General features: G+C 43.0%; 1 protein-coding gene across 2 annotated transcripts in view; it reads right to left on the bottom strand.

Moving 5' to 3' along the window:
* Positions 1 to 325: 325 nt before the first annotated feature.
* Positions 326 to 21,409, bottom strand: part of LOC109886313 (cadherin-11) — a 66,115-nt gene continuing 45,031 nt past the window's right edge. For both annotated transcript variants that reach the window (XM_031809653.1, XM_020478028.2), the window contains 11 exons: positions 19,138 to 19,666; positions 18,031 to 18,325; positions 17,192 to 17,311; positions 13,494 to 13,661; positions 9,869 to 10,056; positions 6,687 to 6,940; positions 6,111 to 6,247; positions 5,375 to 5,496; positions 5,078 to 5,195; positions 2,405 to 2,656; positions 326 to 2,004 (listed from right to left, as the gene is read on the bottom strand). In XM_031809653.1, coding sequence (XP_031665513.1) covers positions 1,508 to 2,004; positions 2,405 to 2,656; positions 5,078 to 5,195; positions 5,375 to 5,496; positions 6,111 to 6,247; positions 6,687 to 6,940; positions 9,869 to 10,056; positions 13,494 to 13,661; positions 17,192 to 17,311; positions 18,031 to 18,325; positions 19,138 to 19,377 — 2,391 coding nt within the window. In that variant the 5' untranslated portion in view covers positions 19,378 to 19,666 and the 3' untranslated portion in view covers positions 326 to 1,507. The remainder of the gene's footprint in view (positions 2,005 to 2,404; positions 2,657 to 5,077; positions 5,196 to 5,374; positions 5,497 to 6,110; positions 6,248 to 6,686; positions 6,941 to 9,868; positions 10,057 to 13,493; positions 13,662 to 17,191; positions 17,312 to 18,030; positions 18,326 to 19,137; positions 19,667 to 21,409) is intronic.

The following is a 21,409-nucleotide window of genomic DNA, read 5'->3' on the forward strand; positions in this document are numbered from 1 at the left end:
GGGAGAGATACGTTAATCTCAGGAAATGGTCAATGGGAACACTGACATCCTGGGTCCATACCAGTGAAAAGCTCCATACATGAATGTGCAGTGTGTGTGTGTGTGTGTGTGGGCAGTGTGTGTGTAGTGTGTGTGCGTGTGTGTGCATATTCATGGTGTCACTGGTTGTTCTGTGGCACCATTTGTGACTGTATATTGAACTCCTTTATTACTCTAAGTCCTCCCAGCATCATCCAGTAGACACCGTTCAATATCATAACATAGATCACCTCTAGGGAAAGAACAGATTGCTCTTTTGCTCTTACAGATTTATTAACACCATCAATCATTTTATAAAAAGCATTTATTTCAAAGTTTTTCGCTTCTTAGATAGAAGCACATAATAAAGCAACAGTACAATGTTCATAAAATATAAGTGTGATGCTGTAACATTTTCTTACATGTTGAAATACTGATATTTGCATGTGTACTAAAATAAGAACTTTTAAAATTGTACAAATAGGTACCATAAATTCGACATAGAAATTAGGCGTCATTCACTACAACAGGACAGATTGCTATTTTCTCAACAAGGGAGAAAAACATACGCCCCCAAAAAATGTTTAAAAAATGAAGAGAACAAAAAAATCATGATAATCATAATAACATTATCATAAAAAATGAGATTTACAAGAACCAATCGGCGCACGTTTGATCCTCAAGAGACATATTTGCACATTGTACTGTACATACGTTATATGTACTTTAGCTTGCTTTAGGATATATTTTTCAAGTTGCAAAAAATGCACTGTGATGCAAGAGTGTCCATTACTTAAGGCGATTTTTGAGCTCACAGGTCTTTCCTTGTGATTTATCATTGGTGAAATTGGGCTGAAAGGGGGGATTTTTCACTGGATTTGTGAAAAAACACTGTCTCTGTTTTTGTTGAATTCATCTTCCTCAGGAAGATGGAGGTGCTACACGAGCGACCAGTCTCAGTTTGCTGTTGTGGTTTTCTCATCGTTTTTTTCATTGATATAAGGCAACAATTTTTTATTCTCCTCTTTGTGAGCTCATTCACAGTATCAACAATTACATGTCTCTCTGTGACCCACATTCCAACCCCAAACCGTAGTAACCTACAAAATGAATAAAAAATTGAAATACCGAGTGTTATTTGATCTCTCACCACAAACATTAAGCATGTCTTAATTTTCCATACACACCAGTACATCCCACAGAGGTGTTTTTATTAAATGTTTTTAATGTGTTTTATATTTCTCTCTCTCTCTCTCTCTCTCTCTCTCTCTCTTTTGTTTCCACCTCCTCAATTCCCTCTGTCCTTCCATACCAAACATCCCCAACAGGTATCTAGTATACTGCAAGTATACTTTACACGTACAAATAACAAAGTTTACTATAAATAAAAATGCTTGTGGAATACTTATAGTAAACTTCAAGCACCACACAAAGTCAGTGGAAGGTTGGAGAAAGGGTGCAAGGAGATGGTCAGGGAAATGGGTGAACGTTAAGAGTTGTCATCGGCAGAGTCTTTGGTGCCGTAAAGGTCGGCCAGCTTCTTGAAGCGCGGGCCCCAGCTTTGGAGGTAGTCGTAGTCTAGGTCTGAATCTGTGGTCACCGACTCCAAGGAGCTGAGGGATCCAGCGATGGAGCCCCGGCCCTCGTAGCCATAGATCTGGATGGAGTCATAGGGAGGGGCCGTGGGGTCGTTGTCCGCGTCGTTAATGCGGGTCTTGATGAAATCATCCACATCCACACTGTTGGCCACGGGGTGCCCGCCAGGCCTCATTGGGTACTGGAGCTCAGGCTTGATGTCCTTACGGGGTAGGAAGCCATTGGCACCGTCAGGGTTCTGTAGCGTAGCAATGTCGAAGGCCTCTGTGTCCTCCTCTCCGCCACCTTCATCGTCATAGGTGATGATGTTCTCACGGATGTCTTCCTCCTCAAAGAGAATGAGCGGCTCCTTCTTCTGACGACGCAGGGCCACAAACAGCACCACGATCGCTGCCATGAGAAACATATCAGTCAGCCAATCATACAAGCTCTAGCTCTTGTAGCTCTTAAAATACCTTTAGCATTTCACATTGCCTAATTAGACAGGCTTTAACAGATCATTTGGATTAGAAGTGCAAAAATATACAGTATTACAGGTGGTATGAATCTGTCTGACATTTTTTAAACAGTGTTAATTGCAAGCTAAATAATTAATTGAGCCTGTGTAAATAATCAAAACGCACACTATTAATATTCTGTCAAGCATCTGTTCCATAAATACATTAAACTATTCTGAAAACATTAAGGATAAGCACCACTCAGGATGGAAAAAAAAGATCAAACATGAGTAAATATTAGATCAACAGCAGATTGAATGCAAGTTGATGTTTTCTTTAGTGCTGATGCTCACCCAGGAGAATGACGATACAGGCTAGTATGGCGATGAGAGCTCCGGTGCTGAGGCCTGCAGGCAGGATGTAAGGCTCCACGTTACAGGACAGGATGGTGTCCTTACTGTCACAGCTGCACACTCGTATGGTCAGCGTGTTGGTGCTGCTCATGGGAGGGTTGCCGTTGTCGTTGATCTCAATGGGAAGGAAGTAGACATCCTGGGTCATCCGACTGAAGCCCCTCCGGGTCACATATATGCTGGCTGTGCTGTCTGTGGGGAACAAGAGAGGAGCCGAAGTAGAATAAGTACAGAGAAAAGAGGGTCCTTTAAATATCTCCTCTTGGGGGGGGGGGGGGGGGGGGGGGTATTTCCGGTAGTGTACAGACTGCTTAACACAATCATAGTTATAACCGAAGAGTTTTACTTATCCAACGAGTTCATAAGGCAGAAGGCAGACGTATAGCCGCGGGGGAGAAGCAATGAGCTGTGAATTTCCAGATATTAAATTATTGTAATATTGTGAACATTTATTAGCTTTTGGAAGTGTAATCAAAGCTCTAGCGGAGGTAGCTGTATTGGTTTTATTTGGAGCTGGGTGAGGGTGGAAGGATGCCAAGTGCACTCTCCTGACGCAGTGCAAGGTCGCTCTCAGAACAGAGATGGAGTGAGTTCATTTAGGTGCTTGTGGCTTAGTCATTTTCCCTCCCTCTCTCACAGCGGTGTCCTCAGCCCACTACACCTTTTTCAGAAAAGGTTTCTCATGACAAGGCTATTGTGCATACAGAATGGAAGGGTGAATGGGCTCTATGAATCCTGTGCTATTCATTATAGGTCTACATCATACTAAGAAAGGTTATCATTGCCTTGGTAGAGTATCTTTTAAGGGTTGAGGTAGAACACAGTCTAAAGCCATGAGAACTTAAATATCCTACAAGGTAGTATGGCTGAAAGAAGCACTTCATAAGAAGCCACTTTTGAGGAACATTTTCTTCATAAAATTAAACTTAGCAAATGTTCTTATATCTGCAGATATGATAGCGCAAGAAAAAACTAAATAGCCCCTGCTGTCTCAGACAGACATCGCAAACTCTGAAAATCACGAGAAAATACATAGATACATTTAGATTAGAAAGCTGTCCATTTCAAAGGATGCTTTGGATTCTTTAAACCCAACAAATCAGAGGGGCTGTAATCTGTTCTGCTCATATTGTGGGCTTTTTGAAAACACTGCTAAAAAGCACTAATTTTGACTCTCATTAATGCTTCAGCAGATCAAACGGGTAGAGAGCCATCCCTTGCCATGCTGGCTGCTATATAGTCACTGAAGCACTGCTTGGAACAGTCTGATATGACTTTATCTGGGGATTAAAAAAAATATCCCATTAAACTGCAATTAACACATTCATTCCCCCTCATTCATTCTCCTCCATCACAGAAGGAGAGATGCTTGGAAGTAGCTTGTGATTACGGCACGGTCGGGACGAGTATTAAAGCAATGGCAGAGGATGAAAAAAGAGCTTAAGTTGGCTTAAGTTTGTAGAAGAGAATATTGATGGATGCATGTCATTAAGAGAAGTGTCATGTAATTGCTTGTTCAAAGATGGCAATGCTGACTGAACTACTCGCAGCAGCTGTTGAATGTCTCCATCATAGTCATTACAATAGCTTTGTCACATGGTCCTGAGCAATCTCTATGGATATAAGCAAGTCTAATCAAGTATTTTTATGGCGTCAAAACTCTGTGATTAACTTTTGCTTCTCATTATCTTTAATCCAGGAGTTTATAAACAAGGCTGATGAACGCTATCCCCATGATGAGTAATTCTCCTCTGATGAGAGATGGCATCCTCTGGGGATAAATACCACTGTCCCTCATCTGTTGAAATGGAATGTAACAGGTACTCTCTCTGATCAGCTCGCCTAAGCAGCCGCTCCATCACTGTGACTGGCAGGGGCTTTGAGCTTAAGGACAGCTGGGATGAGTCACCAGCCAGCCAGGCCCCCAAACACCTCTCTCTCTCTCTCTCTCTCTCTCTCTCTCTCTCTCTCTCTCTCTCACTCTCTCTCTCACTCCTCTCTCTCTCTCTCTCTCTCTCTCTCTCTCTCTCTCTCTCTCTCTCTCTCTCTCTCTCTCTCTCTCTCTCTCTCTCTCTCTCTCTCTCTCTCTCTCTCTCTCTCTCTCTCTCTCTCTCTCTCTCTCTCTCTCTCTCTCTCTCTCTCTCTCTCTCTCTCTCTCTCTCTCTCTCTCTCTCTCTCTCTCTCTCTCTCTCTCTCACTCTCACTCCTCTCCACTCCTCTCCACTCCTCTGGCTGATCAGTCAGAGTGTGATGTAGGGATAGCTAATGCAATCGCAAACACTGCAAACTGATACAACAGGCTCAGTCTCCTACATGCAGCAGTTCACCGATGCAGAGGCTAGGACGCCAGAGAGACACCCGTGGTAATTAATAAGTGGGGAGCTCCATTGGCTCTATTTTCAAACAAACTTCAGTCTACAAAGATCTGCTGAATCACTTCCCATCTGGATGTAGAGAAACCTGAATTGATGTAAAGAAGGAAAAATACCCAGTGATTTTCTATCTCACTGACTGGAGTCCTGGAGTGCCGACTAGCCACTATAAAGACAGTAAAAGTGTCCAAACAGAAGTCGCTCTTCTCATTGATGGAAATAGAATGCTTGAGCCACCCACCTCTGTTGTCTTTCAGGGAGAAATTCTGGTTGTTGACAGCCTCTGGGGCGATGCTGAAGTGGAAGTACTGTCGGTGGACCATCTCATCCTTGTCCACTGCACTGACTGTCTCTATGAGCTGAGTTGAACAACACCCACAAGAGTTAGTACAGACAGAGTCCACCAAAACACTGAACATATTCAATAAAATAGAAATATATTTTTGCACATGATGGTTACTAGTATGCATAAAGATCTGTCTTTTCTAAATGTGACTTGGGAAAAAGTACAATATGCATTGTAAATGATTAGACTTACTTTGCCAGGGGAGACATTTTCACACACAAGGATTTCGTTCTGTGTGGCAAACTCAGGGGCGTTGTCATTCATATCTTTGACTTTGATGTTGACACGTACTTTTGTATCTTGGTGATGTCCCCCTGTGCAGAATGACAAAAATGAATAACAAACAAGTTAGTGATTCAGTGCGCATTCATGGGATTTGGCTTGCTAGGAAAACAAAACCAGCTCCCTCTGAAATTCACTGCAAACACAATGAGAAGACAGCACAGTATGACCCTATTTATTGTATAAGAAATGATGTAGGTTGTCGAATGCTTGGAAATGATGCTGTCAGACAAGTGTTGTGCATAATACAACAGAACTGCTTGATCTCTAAAGTTCCAGACATACATTTTTGATGCATCAAATTATCCCTGATAAGAGAGATGGAAATATTTTAGACAGATATACTTCAAAAGCAGACATAATAATGTGGAGTAGAATCACACAGACAGAGAACAGCAACTTCAAGATGTTTATTTCTGATTTGGGGGATGTGGATGTTTTGCAGTAGTCTCTAGCTACTCATTTCCCTTTTTGAAAGGCACTTTGTGGTAATCTTCTCTAAAACATCTTGAGGGGTGGCGACTCTAGGACGACATAAGAGCCGAGGGGGAACACAACATTTCCTGGATTGGGAGGCATGGCGTCTCTGGTATTCACAGCTACTCTCTAATTTGAATCCCGAGGTGGATGGTGGAGGATGGCGTACCAATCTCAGTGGCGCTGACAGAGATGTTGTGCCAGGGTAGTGTCTCCCGGTCCAACGGTCTGGTGGTCTTGATGATGCCATCCTCTGGGCCGACACTGAAGAACTGTTCCACGTCCGTGTAGCGGGGAATCATGTACCTGCAGTGAACAGTAGTGATAAGTAAACACAAACTGTATTCAATTAGGGCCTGGTTCCTTAGATAAAACAAAAGCCCAATTATTCTTGTGCTGTAAGAATGCATGTTTTGCATTGTTTGGATTAATGTATTCGATGGAACAATATTTATAGTTTGAAACTGCATATTCATTTAAATATTTGTTCTTGCTGAGCAGGAAATAATATAGGATATTTATTTTGTTTACTGATTGAGTCGGGCCCTGCAGTATTTTATAGTGACAGGGTGAGGCCTTTGAAACTGAAATCATCTAGGTATCAACATAAAATGGTCAATTTAAAACAGAAAGGATGTATTATAACACTATGAGATGGAGTGGGGTTGATAATCAGACAATGGCGCTAAAAACAAACACAAATGTGTAACAAAGAGAGTGAGACAGAGTGTTCCAAGTAGCCTACCTGACAGGGTTGTTGGCCACGTCTGTGTCTTTAGCGTGTACACGGCCCACCACGGTCCCATCACGGGCATTCTCCTCCACCTCGAAGCTGTAGCTAGTTGCCATGAAAGCAGGTGGCTCGTCTGCGTCCTCCACCATAACCTTAACCGTGGCTGTGTCTTTGTAGGGGCCCCAGGCGATGAAACGGGGGTCCAAGTGTGTGTTGGATGCCTCTACTCTCAGGGTGTATGCCCTCTTAGTCTCAAAGTCCACAGGCTGGAAAGAGGGAGCAGTGTTGGCTTAGTAATAATACATTCAAACTATATGATCATTAAAATCATGGGCCAATAAGGAGAAGGTTGTCTCAATGTAGTTCTTTCTATAATACTATTACTGCATCATAAAAATGATTTAATGTAGCTGTACACTGCTATCTGTAGCTGTACACCCTTTCTACTGCAAAAGGGTTCTACCTGGAACCAAAAAGGGTTCTAAACTGGAACCAAAAATGGTTATTCTATGGAGACACCCGAAGAACCCATTTGGATGCTTTTTTTCTAAGAGTGTCAAATCAAATATCAGTATGAAGTTGAGATGCTAGCTAGAGGGTGCTGTTGTAAAATAAGACAGTGGTTGTGGTCAACATCAGCACGAGACAACACAAAGACATTCTTTGCTCAGTCCTTATACGTAAGATGGCCCTTATTTCAGTTCAATGGCGTATCTAAGTCATAGCCTCAATCACCACCAGTTCATTTAATTGCAAGAAATTGGAAAGACACTCCCAAATCAATTATGCTCAAAAATAGTTAATTGCCATTTAGTGTGAACAACCCTCATCCTTCTACACCCTGCCTCCTACCGCTTTCACATATCCACCTGTTTTCTTGTTACCCTGTCTCACTCGGCAGCCATCACTCCCACAAATTACCAAGTGAGACTTTAAAGTACCAACTGGAGCTGAGGGGGCAGCATACCAGAATGCACACACACACACACACACACACACACACACACACACACACACACACACACACACACACACACACACACACACACACACACACACACACACACACACACACACACACACACACACACACACACACACACACACACTTTATCTATCTCTGCCTGTATGGTGATTGATTTGAAGTTGTTTTCCTATCTCAGTTTTTTTGTTCATCCTTCAGTATTTTTTGCATGTCTTTAATGAAGCTGCCAACGGTGGGAACAGTCATGACCCAGTTATTTCCTTTAACAGGTCGGTGAATGTTCCTCACTGACGTTGTCTCCTGAAGCTGTGGTCTTCTCTGTCTCACTCTTTTCCTCCTCTTCTATCTCGCTCTGTCTCCCTCTCTCTCGTTCTCCCTCCTCTCTCCTTTTCTTTCTGTCTTTTCTTTTCTTTTCCTCCGTCCTCTCAATCTCTGCCCCTCTCTCTCTTTCTCTCTCTCTCTCTCTCTCTCTCTCTCTCTCGGTTCTTTTATTTTGGCACTTAATAATTTGCAGCTGAAACTAATCAGCGGTAGATAATATTCACAATAATGCCAGACTTCCTCTTAGCATTCAGCCTGCGCCTGGTAGCCCGCAGTTGAAACAGAATACTTGATTAAAATTCTGGCAATTCCGACAGTAATTTCGACTTTAATTTTCAACATGCTTTGAAGAGCAAAAGGTGATGATTTCCCGAGAGGTGTATAGTGGAGGCATTATGTTATTGAGAAGAGCAGGGCTACATCAAACTGATTGTTGTCGGCACGCTGTATTGTCATCGCCCCCCCCCCCCCCCCCCCCCCCCCCTAACTCCTAACCACCCACCCACCTCCACACACACGCCACACCCAGCCTAATCAGCAGGCAGAATGTTCTCATTTGGGACCTGGGTCCTGGTATTTGTGATAGTCAAACACTGTTAAGAATTACAACCCACCCACCACCACCCTCTCTACTCAGCGTCAAGCCATTATTTCCTCTGATTCAATTCTTCCACTTTCCCCAGCTACAATTTGTATTATCCGGTGTTCATAAGACTTATTATGATTGGTGCCCCTCTCTGTTATGGAAATGAAGGGGATCTGCACTGAGCAGCGATGTCTGATCCCACTAGGGTTCATCTGGCCATAGAGGAAGTTGTTTACATGGCCGTTTTCCACATTTCAATGGCCGCTGTCGTGGCTTACCTGGTATAATCCTCAGGCATGATTAATAGAACAGCGCCATTTTTCAGCACATAGACTACACACTGGTACTCACACTCCACTGAACTGACAAAATTACCCAGCTTGCGTAAACCCTTGAGAAAATATGATTACTTCTCAGACACGCATGCAAAGGCCTCCCTCTCTCAGAGTTGTGTTAGTTTTGGAGAGGAGTAGAGAGGAGTGTGAGTGAGATTGCTGCTGATCTCTGAGTGTGAGGGAGCCTGTGCTGTGAAAGACAGTTGAGGGATTTTAAATAATGAAGCACCACCAGGTGGCAATGTTCCGTCTAGGCTGCTGCTCCTGCTGCGTAGGGACCAGGGAGGGAAGCAGTGCCTCTCTCTCTCTCCCCTGGAGGCCCGGCTAAGCCTAACCATGGCAGGCAGGCGGCTCCAGGCGCAATGGTGCCAGTGATCACCCAGAGGCAGCCCAGGCGCGGTGCAGTGCAGTGCAAGGCTGACCTCCCCAGGTTGGTAAACGTCGGCATAATCCCAGCCCTGGAGCACAGCAGAGCTGCAGCGCCACGCTAGCAGCCGACCCACAGACAGACTGCATAGATTCCTCTCCCAGAGAACCAACCATGAAAGTCAATGCTCGTAATAAGAAACTGAGGCGGTGTCATTGCAATCACAGAGTGGAACGGTGAAAAATCACTCCCCTCTCTCTCTCTCTCTCGCTCTCTCCCCCTCTCTCTCTCCTGCTCAGTGTGTGCTTCAGTCTCACACACAGGCACACGCTCTCTTTCTATTTTTCCCTCTCTTTCTCTCTCTACCACACAGAAATTGCATATAGCCACCTTTACATATTCAAACACGCACAGACACACACAGGTGTATCAAGTAATGTCACGTATTGAGGCTATCATTTTACTCCTCAGAATGTTAGTGAAAGGGCAGTAACAAAAAGGGTGATTCAATGCAGATGACTCTATAGACTGTCTCACACATTCCTTTCATTCCTCCATCATTTTTATTGAATAGTAAATCCCCCTTCAGTCCCTTCTCACCTTTCTCAGTTTGATAACACCCTCACGGGTGTCAGTGTCGGTGGTAATCTCAAACACAGTCATCCCATCGCCCTCGATGAAACGATATGACACAAGTCCATTCTCCCCCAGATCTGGATCTTTAGCCTTCAGACGGCCTACCTCCTCACCCGAAACCTTGTCCTCTGAAACGGACATGGCGTACACACCTGTGGGGAGAAACAATAGAAACTGTTACAAATTTTTTTAAACCTATAATTCACACTTGTATTCGATGCCTGATGCCTGCTTTGACTTACTCCGAGGTACAGAATAGCATTCACCCAACTTTCCACTGCATTCATGTAATCTTGTTTTAAATGAGCCCCTGTCTATCCTTGTCACCGTGGGGGCAGCTGTATATAGTTAGATACATGCACCGACTATACAGTACATAGCTAGGTACTAGTAAAGAGGCTCCTAGTCTTCACCAAGTAGCTCAGATTGTCACTGGTAAATCCCCTTCTCTTCCTGTATTAGGCTATAGGCTTGGTGAATGCATGTTAGAAGAAATTGAAGTTGTAAAAGCCAATTATTGTTATTATATGCCTTATTCTTGAAACATTTTATAATTCCAGTAAAATTTTGATGACAATCTACATGTTTTATTAAAAATTTATTTAACAAGGCAAGTCAGTTAAGAACACATTTTACAACAACCCTGGGGCCACTTATTTTACTATAACCCTGGGCAAACTCTCCCCTAACCCGGACGACGCAGGACCAATTGTGCGCCGCCCTATGGGACCCCCAATCATGGCCGGTTGTGATACAGCCTGGGATTGAACCAGGGTCTGTAGCGGAGCTTCTAGCACTGAGATGCCTATCTATATCACTGAGATGAATGTTATATATATATATATATATATATATATATATATATATATATATATATATATATATATATATATATATAATGTTATGGTTCTGATAGCATGATGCAACTTGCACTTTGTTTTTAGGGTTGAGACAATGTATTCCCCCCAACCTTATTCTTTCAATAATGTTTTTTTTAAATATTATATTGTGTATGTCTTTCCTTATCAAATGTAAGACTAAATGCCATTTGTAATATGTTTTGGTGCATATACAGTGAGCTCCAAAAGTATTGGGACAGAGAAAATGTTTTGTTCATAACACTTATTATGATTGACATTTGTTTGGTAAAAACAGTAGGATAAATAGACACGTAACCATTCTGGGGTTTATTCTCCTTTTCTTTTAAGAGCTTTGTCACAATGGCCCAGTCAAAATACAAAGTGCTGGAGTACAGAGTCAAAACAACAAAAACATTTTCACTGTCCCAATACTTGTGAAGCTCACTGTATGTATTTAAAATACTATCCAGATAAGAAAGTGTCTGGTCATAGAACATTCCATAGAATACTAGAAAAATACTACTAGTCAAGAAAACGGCTGTAACTCATTCACAGTAAAGTATATTACTATTCTGATAATCAATCTTTACAAAATATAAGAACGACTAAATATGCTCCGTTTTTCTCTATCTTCAATGGCAGCTGTTTGGGGACAAAAGCATATAAGATTGTCACTTTTGTCGTAATAATGGTCTGACCAAGCTGCAGCGCGATATGGTTTCCACATAATTTATTAAAGTGAAAACTTAGAACAAAACAAATAAAGAAACAAACAACGAACCGTGACTAACGAGATGCTACGTGCACTAACTCAAAACAATATCCCATAACACACAGGTGGAAAAATGCTACTTAAGTATGATCCCCAATTAGAGACAACGATAGCCAGCTGCCTCTAATTGGGAATCATACCAAAACACCAACATAGATAAAACAAACTAGAACCCCACATAGAAAATATAAACTAGACTAAACCCCTAGTCACGCCCTGACCTACTCTACCATAGAAAATAAAGGCTTTCTATGGTCAGGACGTGACAAAGATACACATTTTCACAGGTGTTTTTTCTTGACTGATTAGCATTTCATTGATGTGGTCCTATCACATGTCATATCATTTGAAAGGGCTGTTTCTCAGCTTTCAAAATCTGTATCATGTTTTCATATATGGTTTGACACCAGAAAGGTATGCTCATGAATGCACGCTGAGGTCATCATCTCAGTAAATTCAGGAATTCCTAAACTCTCCAAACGATGATGCAACAATACCAATATGGCGATTTACAGTTTATTTTTTATTTTACCTTTATTTAACTAGGCAAGTTGGAGTTAGCTGCTGTTTCCATTCATTTTTACTGTGCATTCTACAATGTTTTTAAGAGAAGTCTTAAAGTGTAAGTACATGTCGTGGTCCATCTTTGAAAAACAGTGTATCTTTAACTGTTCTGCATTTACAATTAATGAGAGAGAGAGAGAGAGAGAGAGAGAGAGAGAGAGAGAGAGAGAGCTAATAATGGAGCACAAGAGATAACTGTGGAGGTCAGCTGGCCAGCACCTGAAGGCCTCAGCCAATGAGCAGTCAGTGTTTTGTGTTTGTATTTGCATGTGTGAGTGTGTGTCTACAGGGGTGCATGCACCTGCCTGTGGCCGAGCCAGAGCAGTAGGGCCATATGCCCTCTCCGCCCTATCTGCTCCACCTATTGAAGTGTTCAGAGCCAAACGCTTCAGCTGCATTTAAAAATAACTCTGGCATGGAAAGGAGCCTTTTAAAAATGGCCTGATGATACAAAGGGCTGCTACTTCAATCAGACTACATAGAAAACTATGGGATATTTTCATGAGAACGTTACTGAATCCTCCCAGTCTAAAATGGCTCTGACCTGGAATAAACATGAACATAATATCATAGGCTGAACAAAATGACAATACTGATCTGTATGTCATCTCAAAAAGTATGTCATCACTTATTGAACAATGTTCCAGTTTTCATCATCTGGGAAATAGTTGACATTGTGACACGTGGTTGAGTCAGCCTAATGACTCAACCAGTTTCTCACCCCACCCAGGACTAGTTTACCCCAAATATGTAGCTAATTTTCCATCCAAGAGCCACTGTTAGCAGGGCTACATCCGAGCCGCAGTGCTGATAGTAGGGGAAAGAGTGGGGCTCTCTGGGACAAATCTTCAGGCTCTACTCTCAAGAAGTAGGGGGAAATTGATGTAGGCCATTTCTACTATATGAGACATAAATCTGTGTTTAGCTCACGGTTTAGAGCTACAAGAATTCCCCTCCATTCCCCCCCTGTCGAACAGAAATACTGACACAAACACTGTTAATATTTCACAACTCTTTATCGGCTTAAGATACTTGCTGTCATCACATCTCCTATGAGCGCAATGAAACCGTTTAATAATTAAGCTTCAATATTTCCCCTTTAACATCTACACCCTGTATAAACCGTGTGTTGCATGGCCTCTGGGGCCAGCAGCGATCCATATTTTCAAGTGTCAATCCTAATATGTCAGCTGAGGCTTGAGGGGCTGGGAGAGCGCTAGACTGGCTAAAAGCAGACCTGTCCCTCTTGGATGATGCTACTCGTACCTCAGCAGAGAGGGACAGTGACGGCAGGAAGAGAGACCATCTCAGGGTCTCAGTCAGCTTAAGAAAACAGAAAAGAAAAGAAAAAACAGAAAAAGTGAAAGAAAGAGAGACAGGACTCTTCACTTACTCTGAGGGAACTTCGGTGGGTTGTCGTTGACGTCTGTCAGGGTGATTTTCACTTCTGTTGTCCCTGACAGTCCCCCCATGTGTCCCCCCATGTCCTTGGCTTGTATGACGACGTCATATTCCTGCCGCGCTTCCCTGTCCATGTTGGGCAGAGCTGTCCGGATTATCCCTGGGGACAGGAGAGGAGGAAAATGGCTTTAATTCAAGAAGGAGCTGCCTGTGACCTTTCAACAGCCTACTACTCTGCAAGGCCTACTGGGAGGAGCAGGGCATGTTGGGTCATCACTGAAACGTGAGATCACATTGTGACAAGTGCCATCGCAATCTCATTCATCAGGCTCCTTTTCTAATATTGGGGTAACTAGTGTGATATATAAAAGGGAAAAAGAAGTGCAGAACAATGCTCAGAACAACAGCGAGGAACAGTTTTTTTTAAGCCAGTCTTGTTTATTTATTTATTTTTCTGTGAGGAAACTGGCGCTTCTCACATCACAGGAGAATATGATGGGGATGGTTGATCTCTGGTGATATTTAGATGAGTCTGTGCATGAAACGCAGATAAGCCAAAAACAAATTAGAAATGTGAGCATGGGACAGGATCCAGTGAAATATCCAGCTTTGGTTTATTAGCAGGATTTTCTCTCTCCGATCTCTCTCTCACTCTGAGATCTCCCTGTTTGGCTGGGGGTACTTTGGCTCCCAGGATGCTTAGAGTTCAACCAGGATATTGCTTGCCTAATCTGGCCGTGAGTTAATTCTGTTTGGCAAAGGACAGGTACACTCAGACTTTGCCTTGGAGAAATCCCAAAGCACGACAGGGCTGATCCTCAACTCCCCTTACTTGGCACGGTTACAAAATCAGAGAATTGACAGATTATCATAAGATACATTTAAATACATGACCGTTTTGATACGAGACATACAGTCGTGGCCAAAAGTTTTGAGAATGACACAGATATCAATTTTCACAAAGTCTGCTGCCTCAGTTTGTATGATGGCAATTTGCTTATACTCCAGAATGTTATGAAGAGTGATCAGATGAGCTGCAATTAATTGCAAAGTCCCTATTTGCCATGCAAATTAACTGAATCCCCCAAAAACATTTCCACTGCAATTCAGCCCTGCCACAAAAGGACCGGCTGACATCATGTCAGTGATTCTCTCAATTAACACAGGTGTGAGTGTTGACGAGGACAAGGCTGGAGATCACTCTGTCATGCTGATTGAGTTCGAATAACAGACTGGAAGCTTCAAAAGGAATCATTGCTTGGAATCATTGTTCTTCCTCTGTCAACCATGGTTACCTGCACGGAAACATGTACCGTCATCATTGCTTTGCACAAAAAGGGCCTCACAGGCAAGGATATTGCTGCCAGTAAGATTGCACCTAAATCAACCATTTATTGGATCATCAAGAACTTCAAGGAGAGCGGTTCAATTGTTGTGAAGAAGGCTTCAAAGCGCCCAAGAAAGTCCAGCAAGCGACAGGACCGATTCAGCTGCGGGTTGATTCAGCTGCGGGATCGGGGCCCCACCAGTACAGAGCTAGCTCAGGAATAGCAGTAGGCAGGTGTGAGTGCATCTGCATGCACAGTGAGGTGAAGACTTTTGGAGGATGGCCTGGTGTCAAGAAGGGCAGCAAAGAAGCCACTTCTCTCCAGGAAAAACATCAGGGACAGAATGATATTCTGCAAAAGGTACAAGGATTGGACTGCTGAGGACTGGGGTAAAGTAATTTTCTCTGATGAATCCCCTTTACGATTGTTTGGGGCATCCGGAAAAAAGCTTGTCCGGAGAAGACAAGGTGAGCGCTACCATCAGTCCTGTGTCATGCCAACAGTAAAGCATCCTGAGACCATTCATGTGTGGGGTTGCTTCTCAGCCAAGGGAGTGGGCTCACTCACAATTTTGCCTAAGAACACAGCCATGAAAAAAGAATGGTACCAACACATCCTCCGAGAGCAACTTCAACCAACCATCCAGGAACAGTTTGGTGACGAACAATGCCTTTTCCAGCATGATGGAGCACCTTGCCATAAGGCAAAAGTGATAGCTAAGTGGCTCGAGGAACAAAACATCGATATTTTGGGTCCATGGCTAGAAAACAAAAACAAAAACCCACAAATTCTTACAAACTCCAAGCATTGATTATGCAAGAATGGGCTGCCATCAGTGTGGCCCAGAAGTTAATTGACAGCATGCCAGGGCGGATTGCAGAGGTCTTGAAAAAGAAGGGTCAACACTACAAATATGAACTCTTTACATCAATTTCATGTAACTATCAATAAAAGCCTTTGACGCTTATGAAATGCTTGTAATATTACTTCAGTAGTCCTTAGTAACATGTGACAAAAATATCTAAAGACACTGAAGCAGCAAACTATCTATCTATCTATCTATCTATCTATCTATCTATCTATCTATCTATCTATCTATCTATCTATCTATCTATCTATCTATCTATCTATCTATCTATCTATCTATCTATCTATCTATCTATCTATCTATCTATAACTAGATGAATTCGGAAGTTTACATACACCTTAGCCAACTACATTTAAACTCAGTTTTTCACAATTCCTGACATTTAATCCTAGTAAAAATTCCTTGTCTTAGGTCAGTTACGATCACCACTTTATTTTAAGAATGTGAAATGTCAGAATAATAGTAGAGAGAATGATTTATTTCAGCTTCTATTTCTTTCATCCCATTCCCAGTGGGTCAGAAGTTTACATACACTCAATTAGTATTTGGTAGCAATGTCTTTCAATTGTTTAACTTGGGTCAAACGTTTCGGGTACCCTTCCACAAGCTTCCCACAATAAGTTGGGTGAATTTTGGCCCATTCCTCCTGACAGAGCTGGTGTAACTGAGTCAAATTTGTAGGTCTCCTTGCTCGCACACGCTTTATCAGTTCTGCCCACAAATGTTCGATAAGACTGAGGTCAGGGCTTTGTGATGTCCACTCCAATACCTTGACGTTGTAGTCCTTCAGCCATTTTGCCACAACTTTGGAATTATGCTTGGGGTAATTGTCCATTTGGAAGACCCATTTCCGACCAAGCTTTAACTTCCTGACTGATGTCTTGAGATGTTGCTTCAATATATCCACATAGTTTTCCATCCACATGATGCCATCTATTTTGTGAAGTGTACCAGTCCATCCTGCAGCAAAGCACCCCCACAACATGATGCTACCACCCCCGTGCTTCAAGGTTGGGATGCTGTTCTTCGGCTTTGCAAGCCTCCCCTTTATCCTCCAAACATAACGATGGTCATTATGCCCAGACTTTTCTATTTGTGTTTCATCAGACCAGAGGACATGTCTCCAAAAAGTACGATCTTTGTCCCCATGTGCAGTTGCAAACCATAGTCTGGATTTTTTATGGCAGTTTTGGAGCAGTGGCTTCTTCCTTGCTGAGTGGCCTTTCAGGTTGTTCCGATATAGGACTCGGTTTACTGTGGATATAGATACTTTTGTACCTATTTCTGTAAACAATTGTTGGAAAAATGTCTTCTGTCATGCATAAAGTAGGGCCAAAACTATAGTTTGTTAATTAACAAGAAATTTGTGGAGTGGTTGAAAAACAAGTTTTAATGACTCCAACCTAAGCGTATGTAAACTTCCGACTTCAACTGTATATAATGTCATGCTACCTGGATGAATATGAAACAAGGCAGGACAGAGAGGTTGGGTACCTGTTTGTGGTTCCACTGAGAAGTAGGGTTGGCCTTGGAGAATGCTGTACACCAGTCTGGCACTATTCCCGTAGGTGGGATCATCAGCATCTGTGGCCGTTACCTGCATCACTGAGGTACCTGGAGGACACAAGAAACGCGGGTGTTATTATTTTCAACACCATTTATTTACCCAACATAATAGTAGACCTGCAATTTGTAAATCATTATGGCATTTAGCTTGAGCCAATCCTATGTTTCTCAAATGAAATTCCTGCTCTATAGCTCCTGATGCTGGAAGTTTTTGCCATTCTAGAAATCACTTAATCTTAACCGGAATGGGGGTGCAGTCAGCATCCCTCCTATGGTTATAATGTCCTTAAGTGTTCATGGTTTTGGGATTCACACAAAGCCTAGCCGTTTCACCAGTACTTGAAATGAATTTGCCATCACAATGGTTTCTGAACATATTTGAAGCTGGGCTGGTTTAAACTGCCAAGTCTGAGCCCCAGAAGCACCATTTGGGTTGTCAGCGGGTGGAATCACAGGGTAACAGATTGTTACTCTGTGACAGGCCAGCATAAAGGATGTTGTATTACAAGGTGTGATCCCCCCCCCCCCACAGACACACACACACACACACACACACACACACACACACAAAACACTCACAAGGAAGAGGGAAATTGCAAAGCCACAACAACAACAGGAACACTTCCAACTTTGCCTCCCCCGGTCAGATTTCAGTAATTTTGAATAATGCATGGGAAACAAGCTGTTCACTGGTAAACAGTCTGAGGAAGGGAGAATTAGACAGAGGGTAGGGAATCCTTCACGGTCCATTCCCCAGCCAGACTCACCGACGTTGGACATTTCAGGCACCCTGGCGTAGTATGGTCCATGTAGGAACTCAGGTGGGTTGTCATTGATGTCCTGGACCTTGACTATGAACTCAGACGGAGGCTCCAGAGGCTTGTTGGTGGCCCTGTCCACAGCCTGGGCTGTGAGGGTGTACTGGGCCTGCTCTTCCCTGTCCAGTGTCTTGGTGGCATGGATGTTGCCTGTCTTGTCATCAATGACGAAAATGGTGCCTGCACCCTCCCCTGAGAGAATGTACTTGCAATTGCCATCTCCAGCGTCAACGTCTGAGTGGAGCTGGAAACATTTTAGCAAAATTACTTGGGTAAAATATGTTAAAAACCATTTAAAAATACTACATTCCAACATGTAGTGTGATCACTAGGAGGAACATGGATAAGGAGAAGCACATTCAGCCCAGGCAATCATGTAAATGTGATTATGCTAAACTGACTTGAAACCAATATGTTTCAACACAGAGAATCAATCTATATTTCCTCTGATGATAAACATTAGGTGCAACACAGCAACATTACAATTAGTGGTCTGTCACCTCATCAGGTAGTTAGCCACTTAGTTGATTGGTTCATTTCTGCAATTCAAAACAGGTAGAACTATATTCCCACAAACGCATATATGAATAATATTTAAATTTTTCAATATCTACCAACTTTCATTATATTCTATGAAGTATTCTTCATAGAAGCCTGTTCTGCATGCATGTTGTTTTTGTTGTTGATTGATGTCATGATTGATATTCCAATCCAATAATAACAAGGTACCATCTCTGTCACTGCTGGAATTAGAGGCAAATTTAGGTCCCCATTTGTAATCATCATTTCTGTGGACCCATAAATCGCTTGCTTCCCAGATGTCAGTGTCTTTGGGGGATGCTTTGATATTAAAAATGAAATCCAATTCATAACCTTTAATCAAGTGGGCCACTGATTGCTTTTGTGTAACAAATTGAGGATATTGCAAGGTCTCCGCTGGTAATGAAAACCCCTTGTGACTCTAATTCAGCAGTCAACAGATAGAGAGAGGGAGAGAATGGGAGAGAAAAGAGAGGTGGGAAGGTGATGATTAAGAATTTAAAACAGTGACCTTACCCTGCCCACTAACACTGGGTCTGGCCCTGTGTACTCCTCAATGACAAAGAACTGGTTCCAAACCCAGCCTCTCTTGGAGCGGTGTAGGACTTGTCCCTCTTTGCCTGTTCTCTCCCGGTGCCTGTGTAGGGAGAGGCGGTGGCGGTGGCTGTGCTCCAGGGGTGCCGAGGCGTCCACAGCGCTGCACAGCACGGCGCCCAGGCACATCAGAAACACCTGCAGTCCTAGTCCCTCCCACATCCTGCTGCCTGCTGCCCGCTGCCTGCTAACCAACGCTACTCCGACCTTCCTCTGGGCCTTCCTGCACGTGTGCCTGTGTCCCCTGAGAGGCACAACCCAGAGATAATCCTGGGAAAACCTTCCTCTGAGGTCCTTCCTGGACGGTGGCTTCACTCCACTCACTCACTAGCCTGGGGACTTGGACCCTAAGCCTCACCGGATCCTTTGGTTTTGCTTTATGCAGTTACTCATCACAACCCCCTTCTTCTTCTTCTCTCTCTTCCTCCTTCTTCTCCTCCCGACGTAGGCCCTGAAATGAAAATACACAGTCAGTCACAGGGGACAAAACAGTTCTGTACAAGAGTAGTTATCGTCAGCCCACACTCCAACCAAAGTTTTAATTGACTCCTCTCTAAATCTCGACATATTAATTCATTTTGTGCCTCTGTATCTCGCTCTAATTAAGTGACAGAGGTTGTAAACTCATTTGCTCTTATTTAATTAGACATCAAGCCACTGGTGTTCTCAGATTGAAACGTTGCCTATGTTTTGTCCCTTGTAGTATTACATTAGGTGATTAGAGCAAAAGTGAAATAGTTTCCTTGAAAATTCTTATTTGGATAAAATGCATCACTTAATTTTCATTCCCTGACCATGCACCGATGGTCAACAACGCGACAATGGAGCTAAAAAGAGAATAGTCTAATAGTTGATTTTCTCAGTCACAACTGCAACCAAAAGCAGGCTTTATCACATGCCAATAGGTTATGTTACACATCCGACAATTAACCAGATGAGGTGTTGTTGTCAGTCCCATGATTGGCTTTCATCACTTCCTACTTGGCTGCTCATGGATGGACAGAGGAACAAATGGCCCTGCGGGGGATTTTCCCGTTCAGTGAGCCACTAAGAACCTTCAGCCTCAGCACTTCAGCAACGATGCTAGCTGGAAGCCCAACCACAACAATAATGCTTTAACACACTGCTTAAAGCTGCCTCTCACTGGAACCAGTTAAACACACAGTCCAGCAGGGAAGAGAGGGAGGGAGAGAAGAGGAAAAAAAAAAAACTGAACAAATCTCCAGCTTGTGTGACAGAGCTCATAAATAAAGTCCAAATAAAGCGCATCCACCAGTGAAGTAGGGAAATGGGCACCCTAACTCAGCTGGACCTCTCCACTGTCAGCCCCCATAATGAACGCCTGATAACGCTTCATGCTTTCCAGTGTCTCAGCTGTAAATTGGCAGCTACTCTGGAAAAAATAATACATTTTATGCTTTCTTTCATTATTGACTGGCCACCAAAATGTCAGCAAACTGTGTGTGTAGGAGTGGTTTTATTGCCTCCGAAGCCCCATCATCTCAAGGGGAGTGTTTCCCATTTAAATGCTTCGGGAATCACAGGCATTCATTCCTTTCCAGTAAATCCAGATGGCTCCTATAGGCCCACTCTGCAGAGGTACATTAAAATAAATAGACAGCTAATGCAGCTCTATGCTATCATGTCGGAAATTCCTATGCAGAAGCAGTTATTCTCAATCTGTGTCAAATCAAAGGAAATGAGTTGAGATTCAAACAGCCGACTCAGAAGTCTGAGACACAAGTCTCCTACTTGTTTGATGATGAAATTACGTGACTAGGATCTAATCAACGCTGGATATTCCATTACATTCCACAGGATTTAAGCTTGACTCACACACCTTTCGTAGGTCTACATTGGGTGAAATGAAACCCACTCCATGTTTTTATTGTATTTTTGAAGTATTTCTCTTGGTATGTCCTCTAAAGAGGTACTTGAAAGAGTGAGCTTCCACCCACAACATGTTGCAACAATATCCATGTGGTACATAGGGGCGGCAAGTAGCCTAGCATTGGGCCAGTGGCCGAAAGGCTACTGGTTCAAATCCCAGGGCCGACTAGGTGAATAATCTGCTGATATGCCTTTGAGCAAGGCACATCTGGATAAGAGCGTCTGCTAAATGACTGAAATGTAAATGTAAAAAAATTGCAGTCCTATAACTTTGCCTACATTTGATTTAAAATGCATCCCCACT

This window comes from Oncorhynchus kisutch, linkage group LG3, assembly GCF_002021735.2.
Source record: "Oncorhynchus kisutch isolate 150728-3 linkage group LG3, Okis_V2, whole genome shotgun sequence".
In the NCBI taxonomy this organism is placed as follows: domain Eukaryota; kingdom Metazoa; phylum Chordata; class Actinopteri; order Salmoniformes; family Salmonidae; genus Oncorhynchus; species Oncorhynchus kisutch.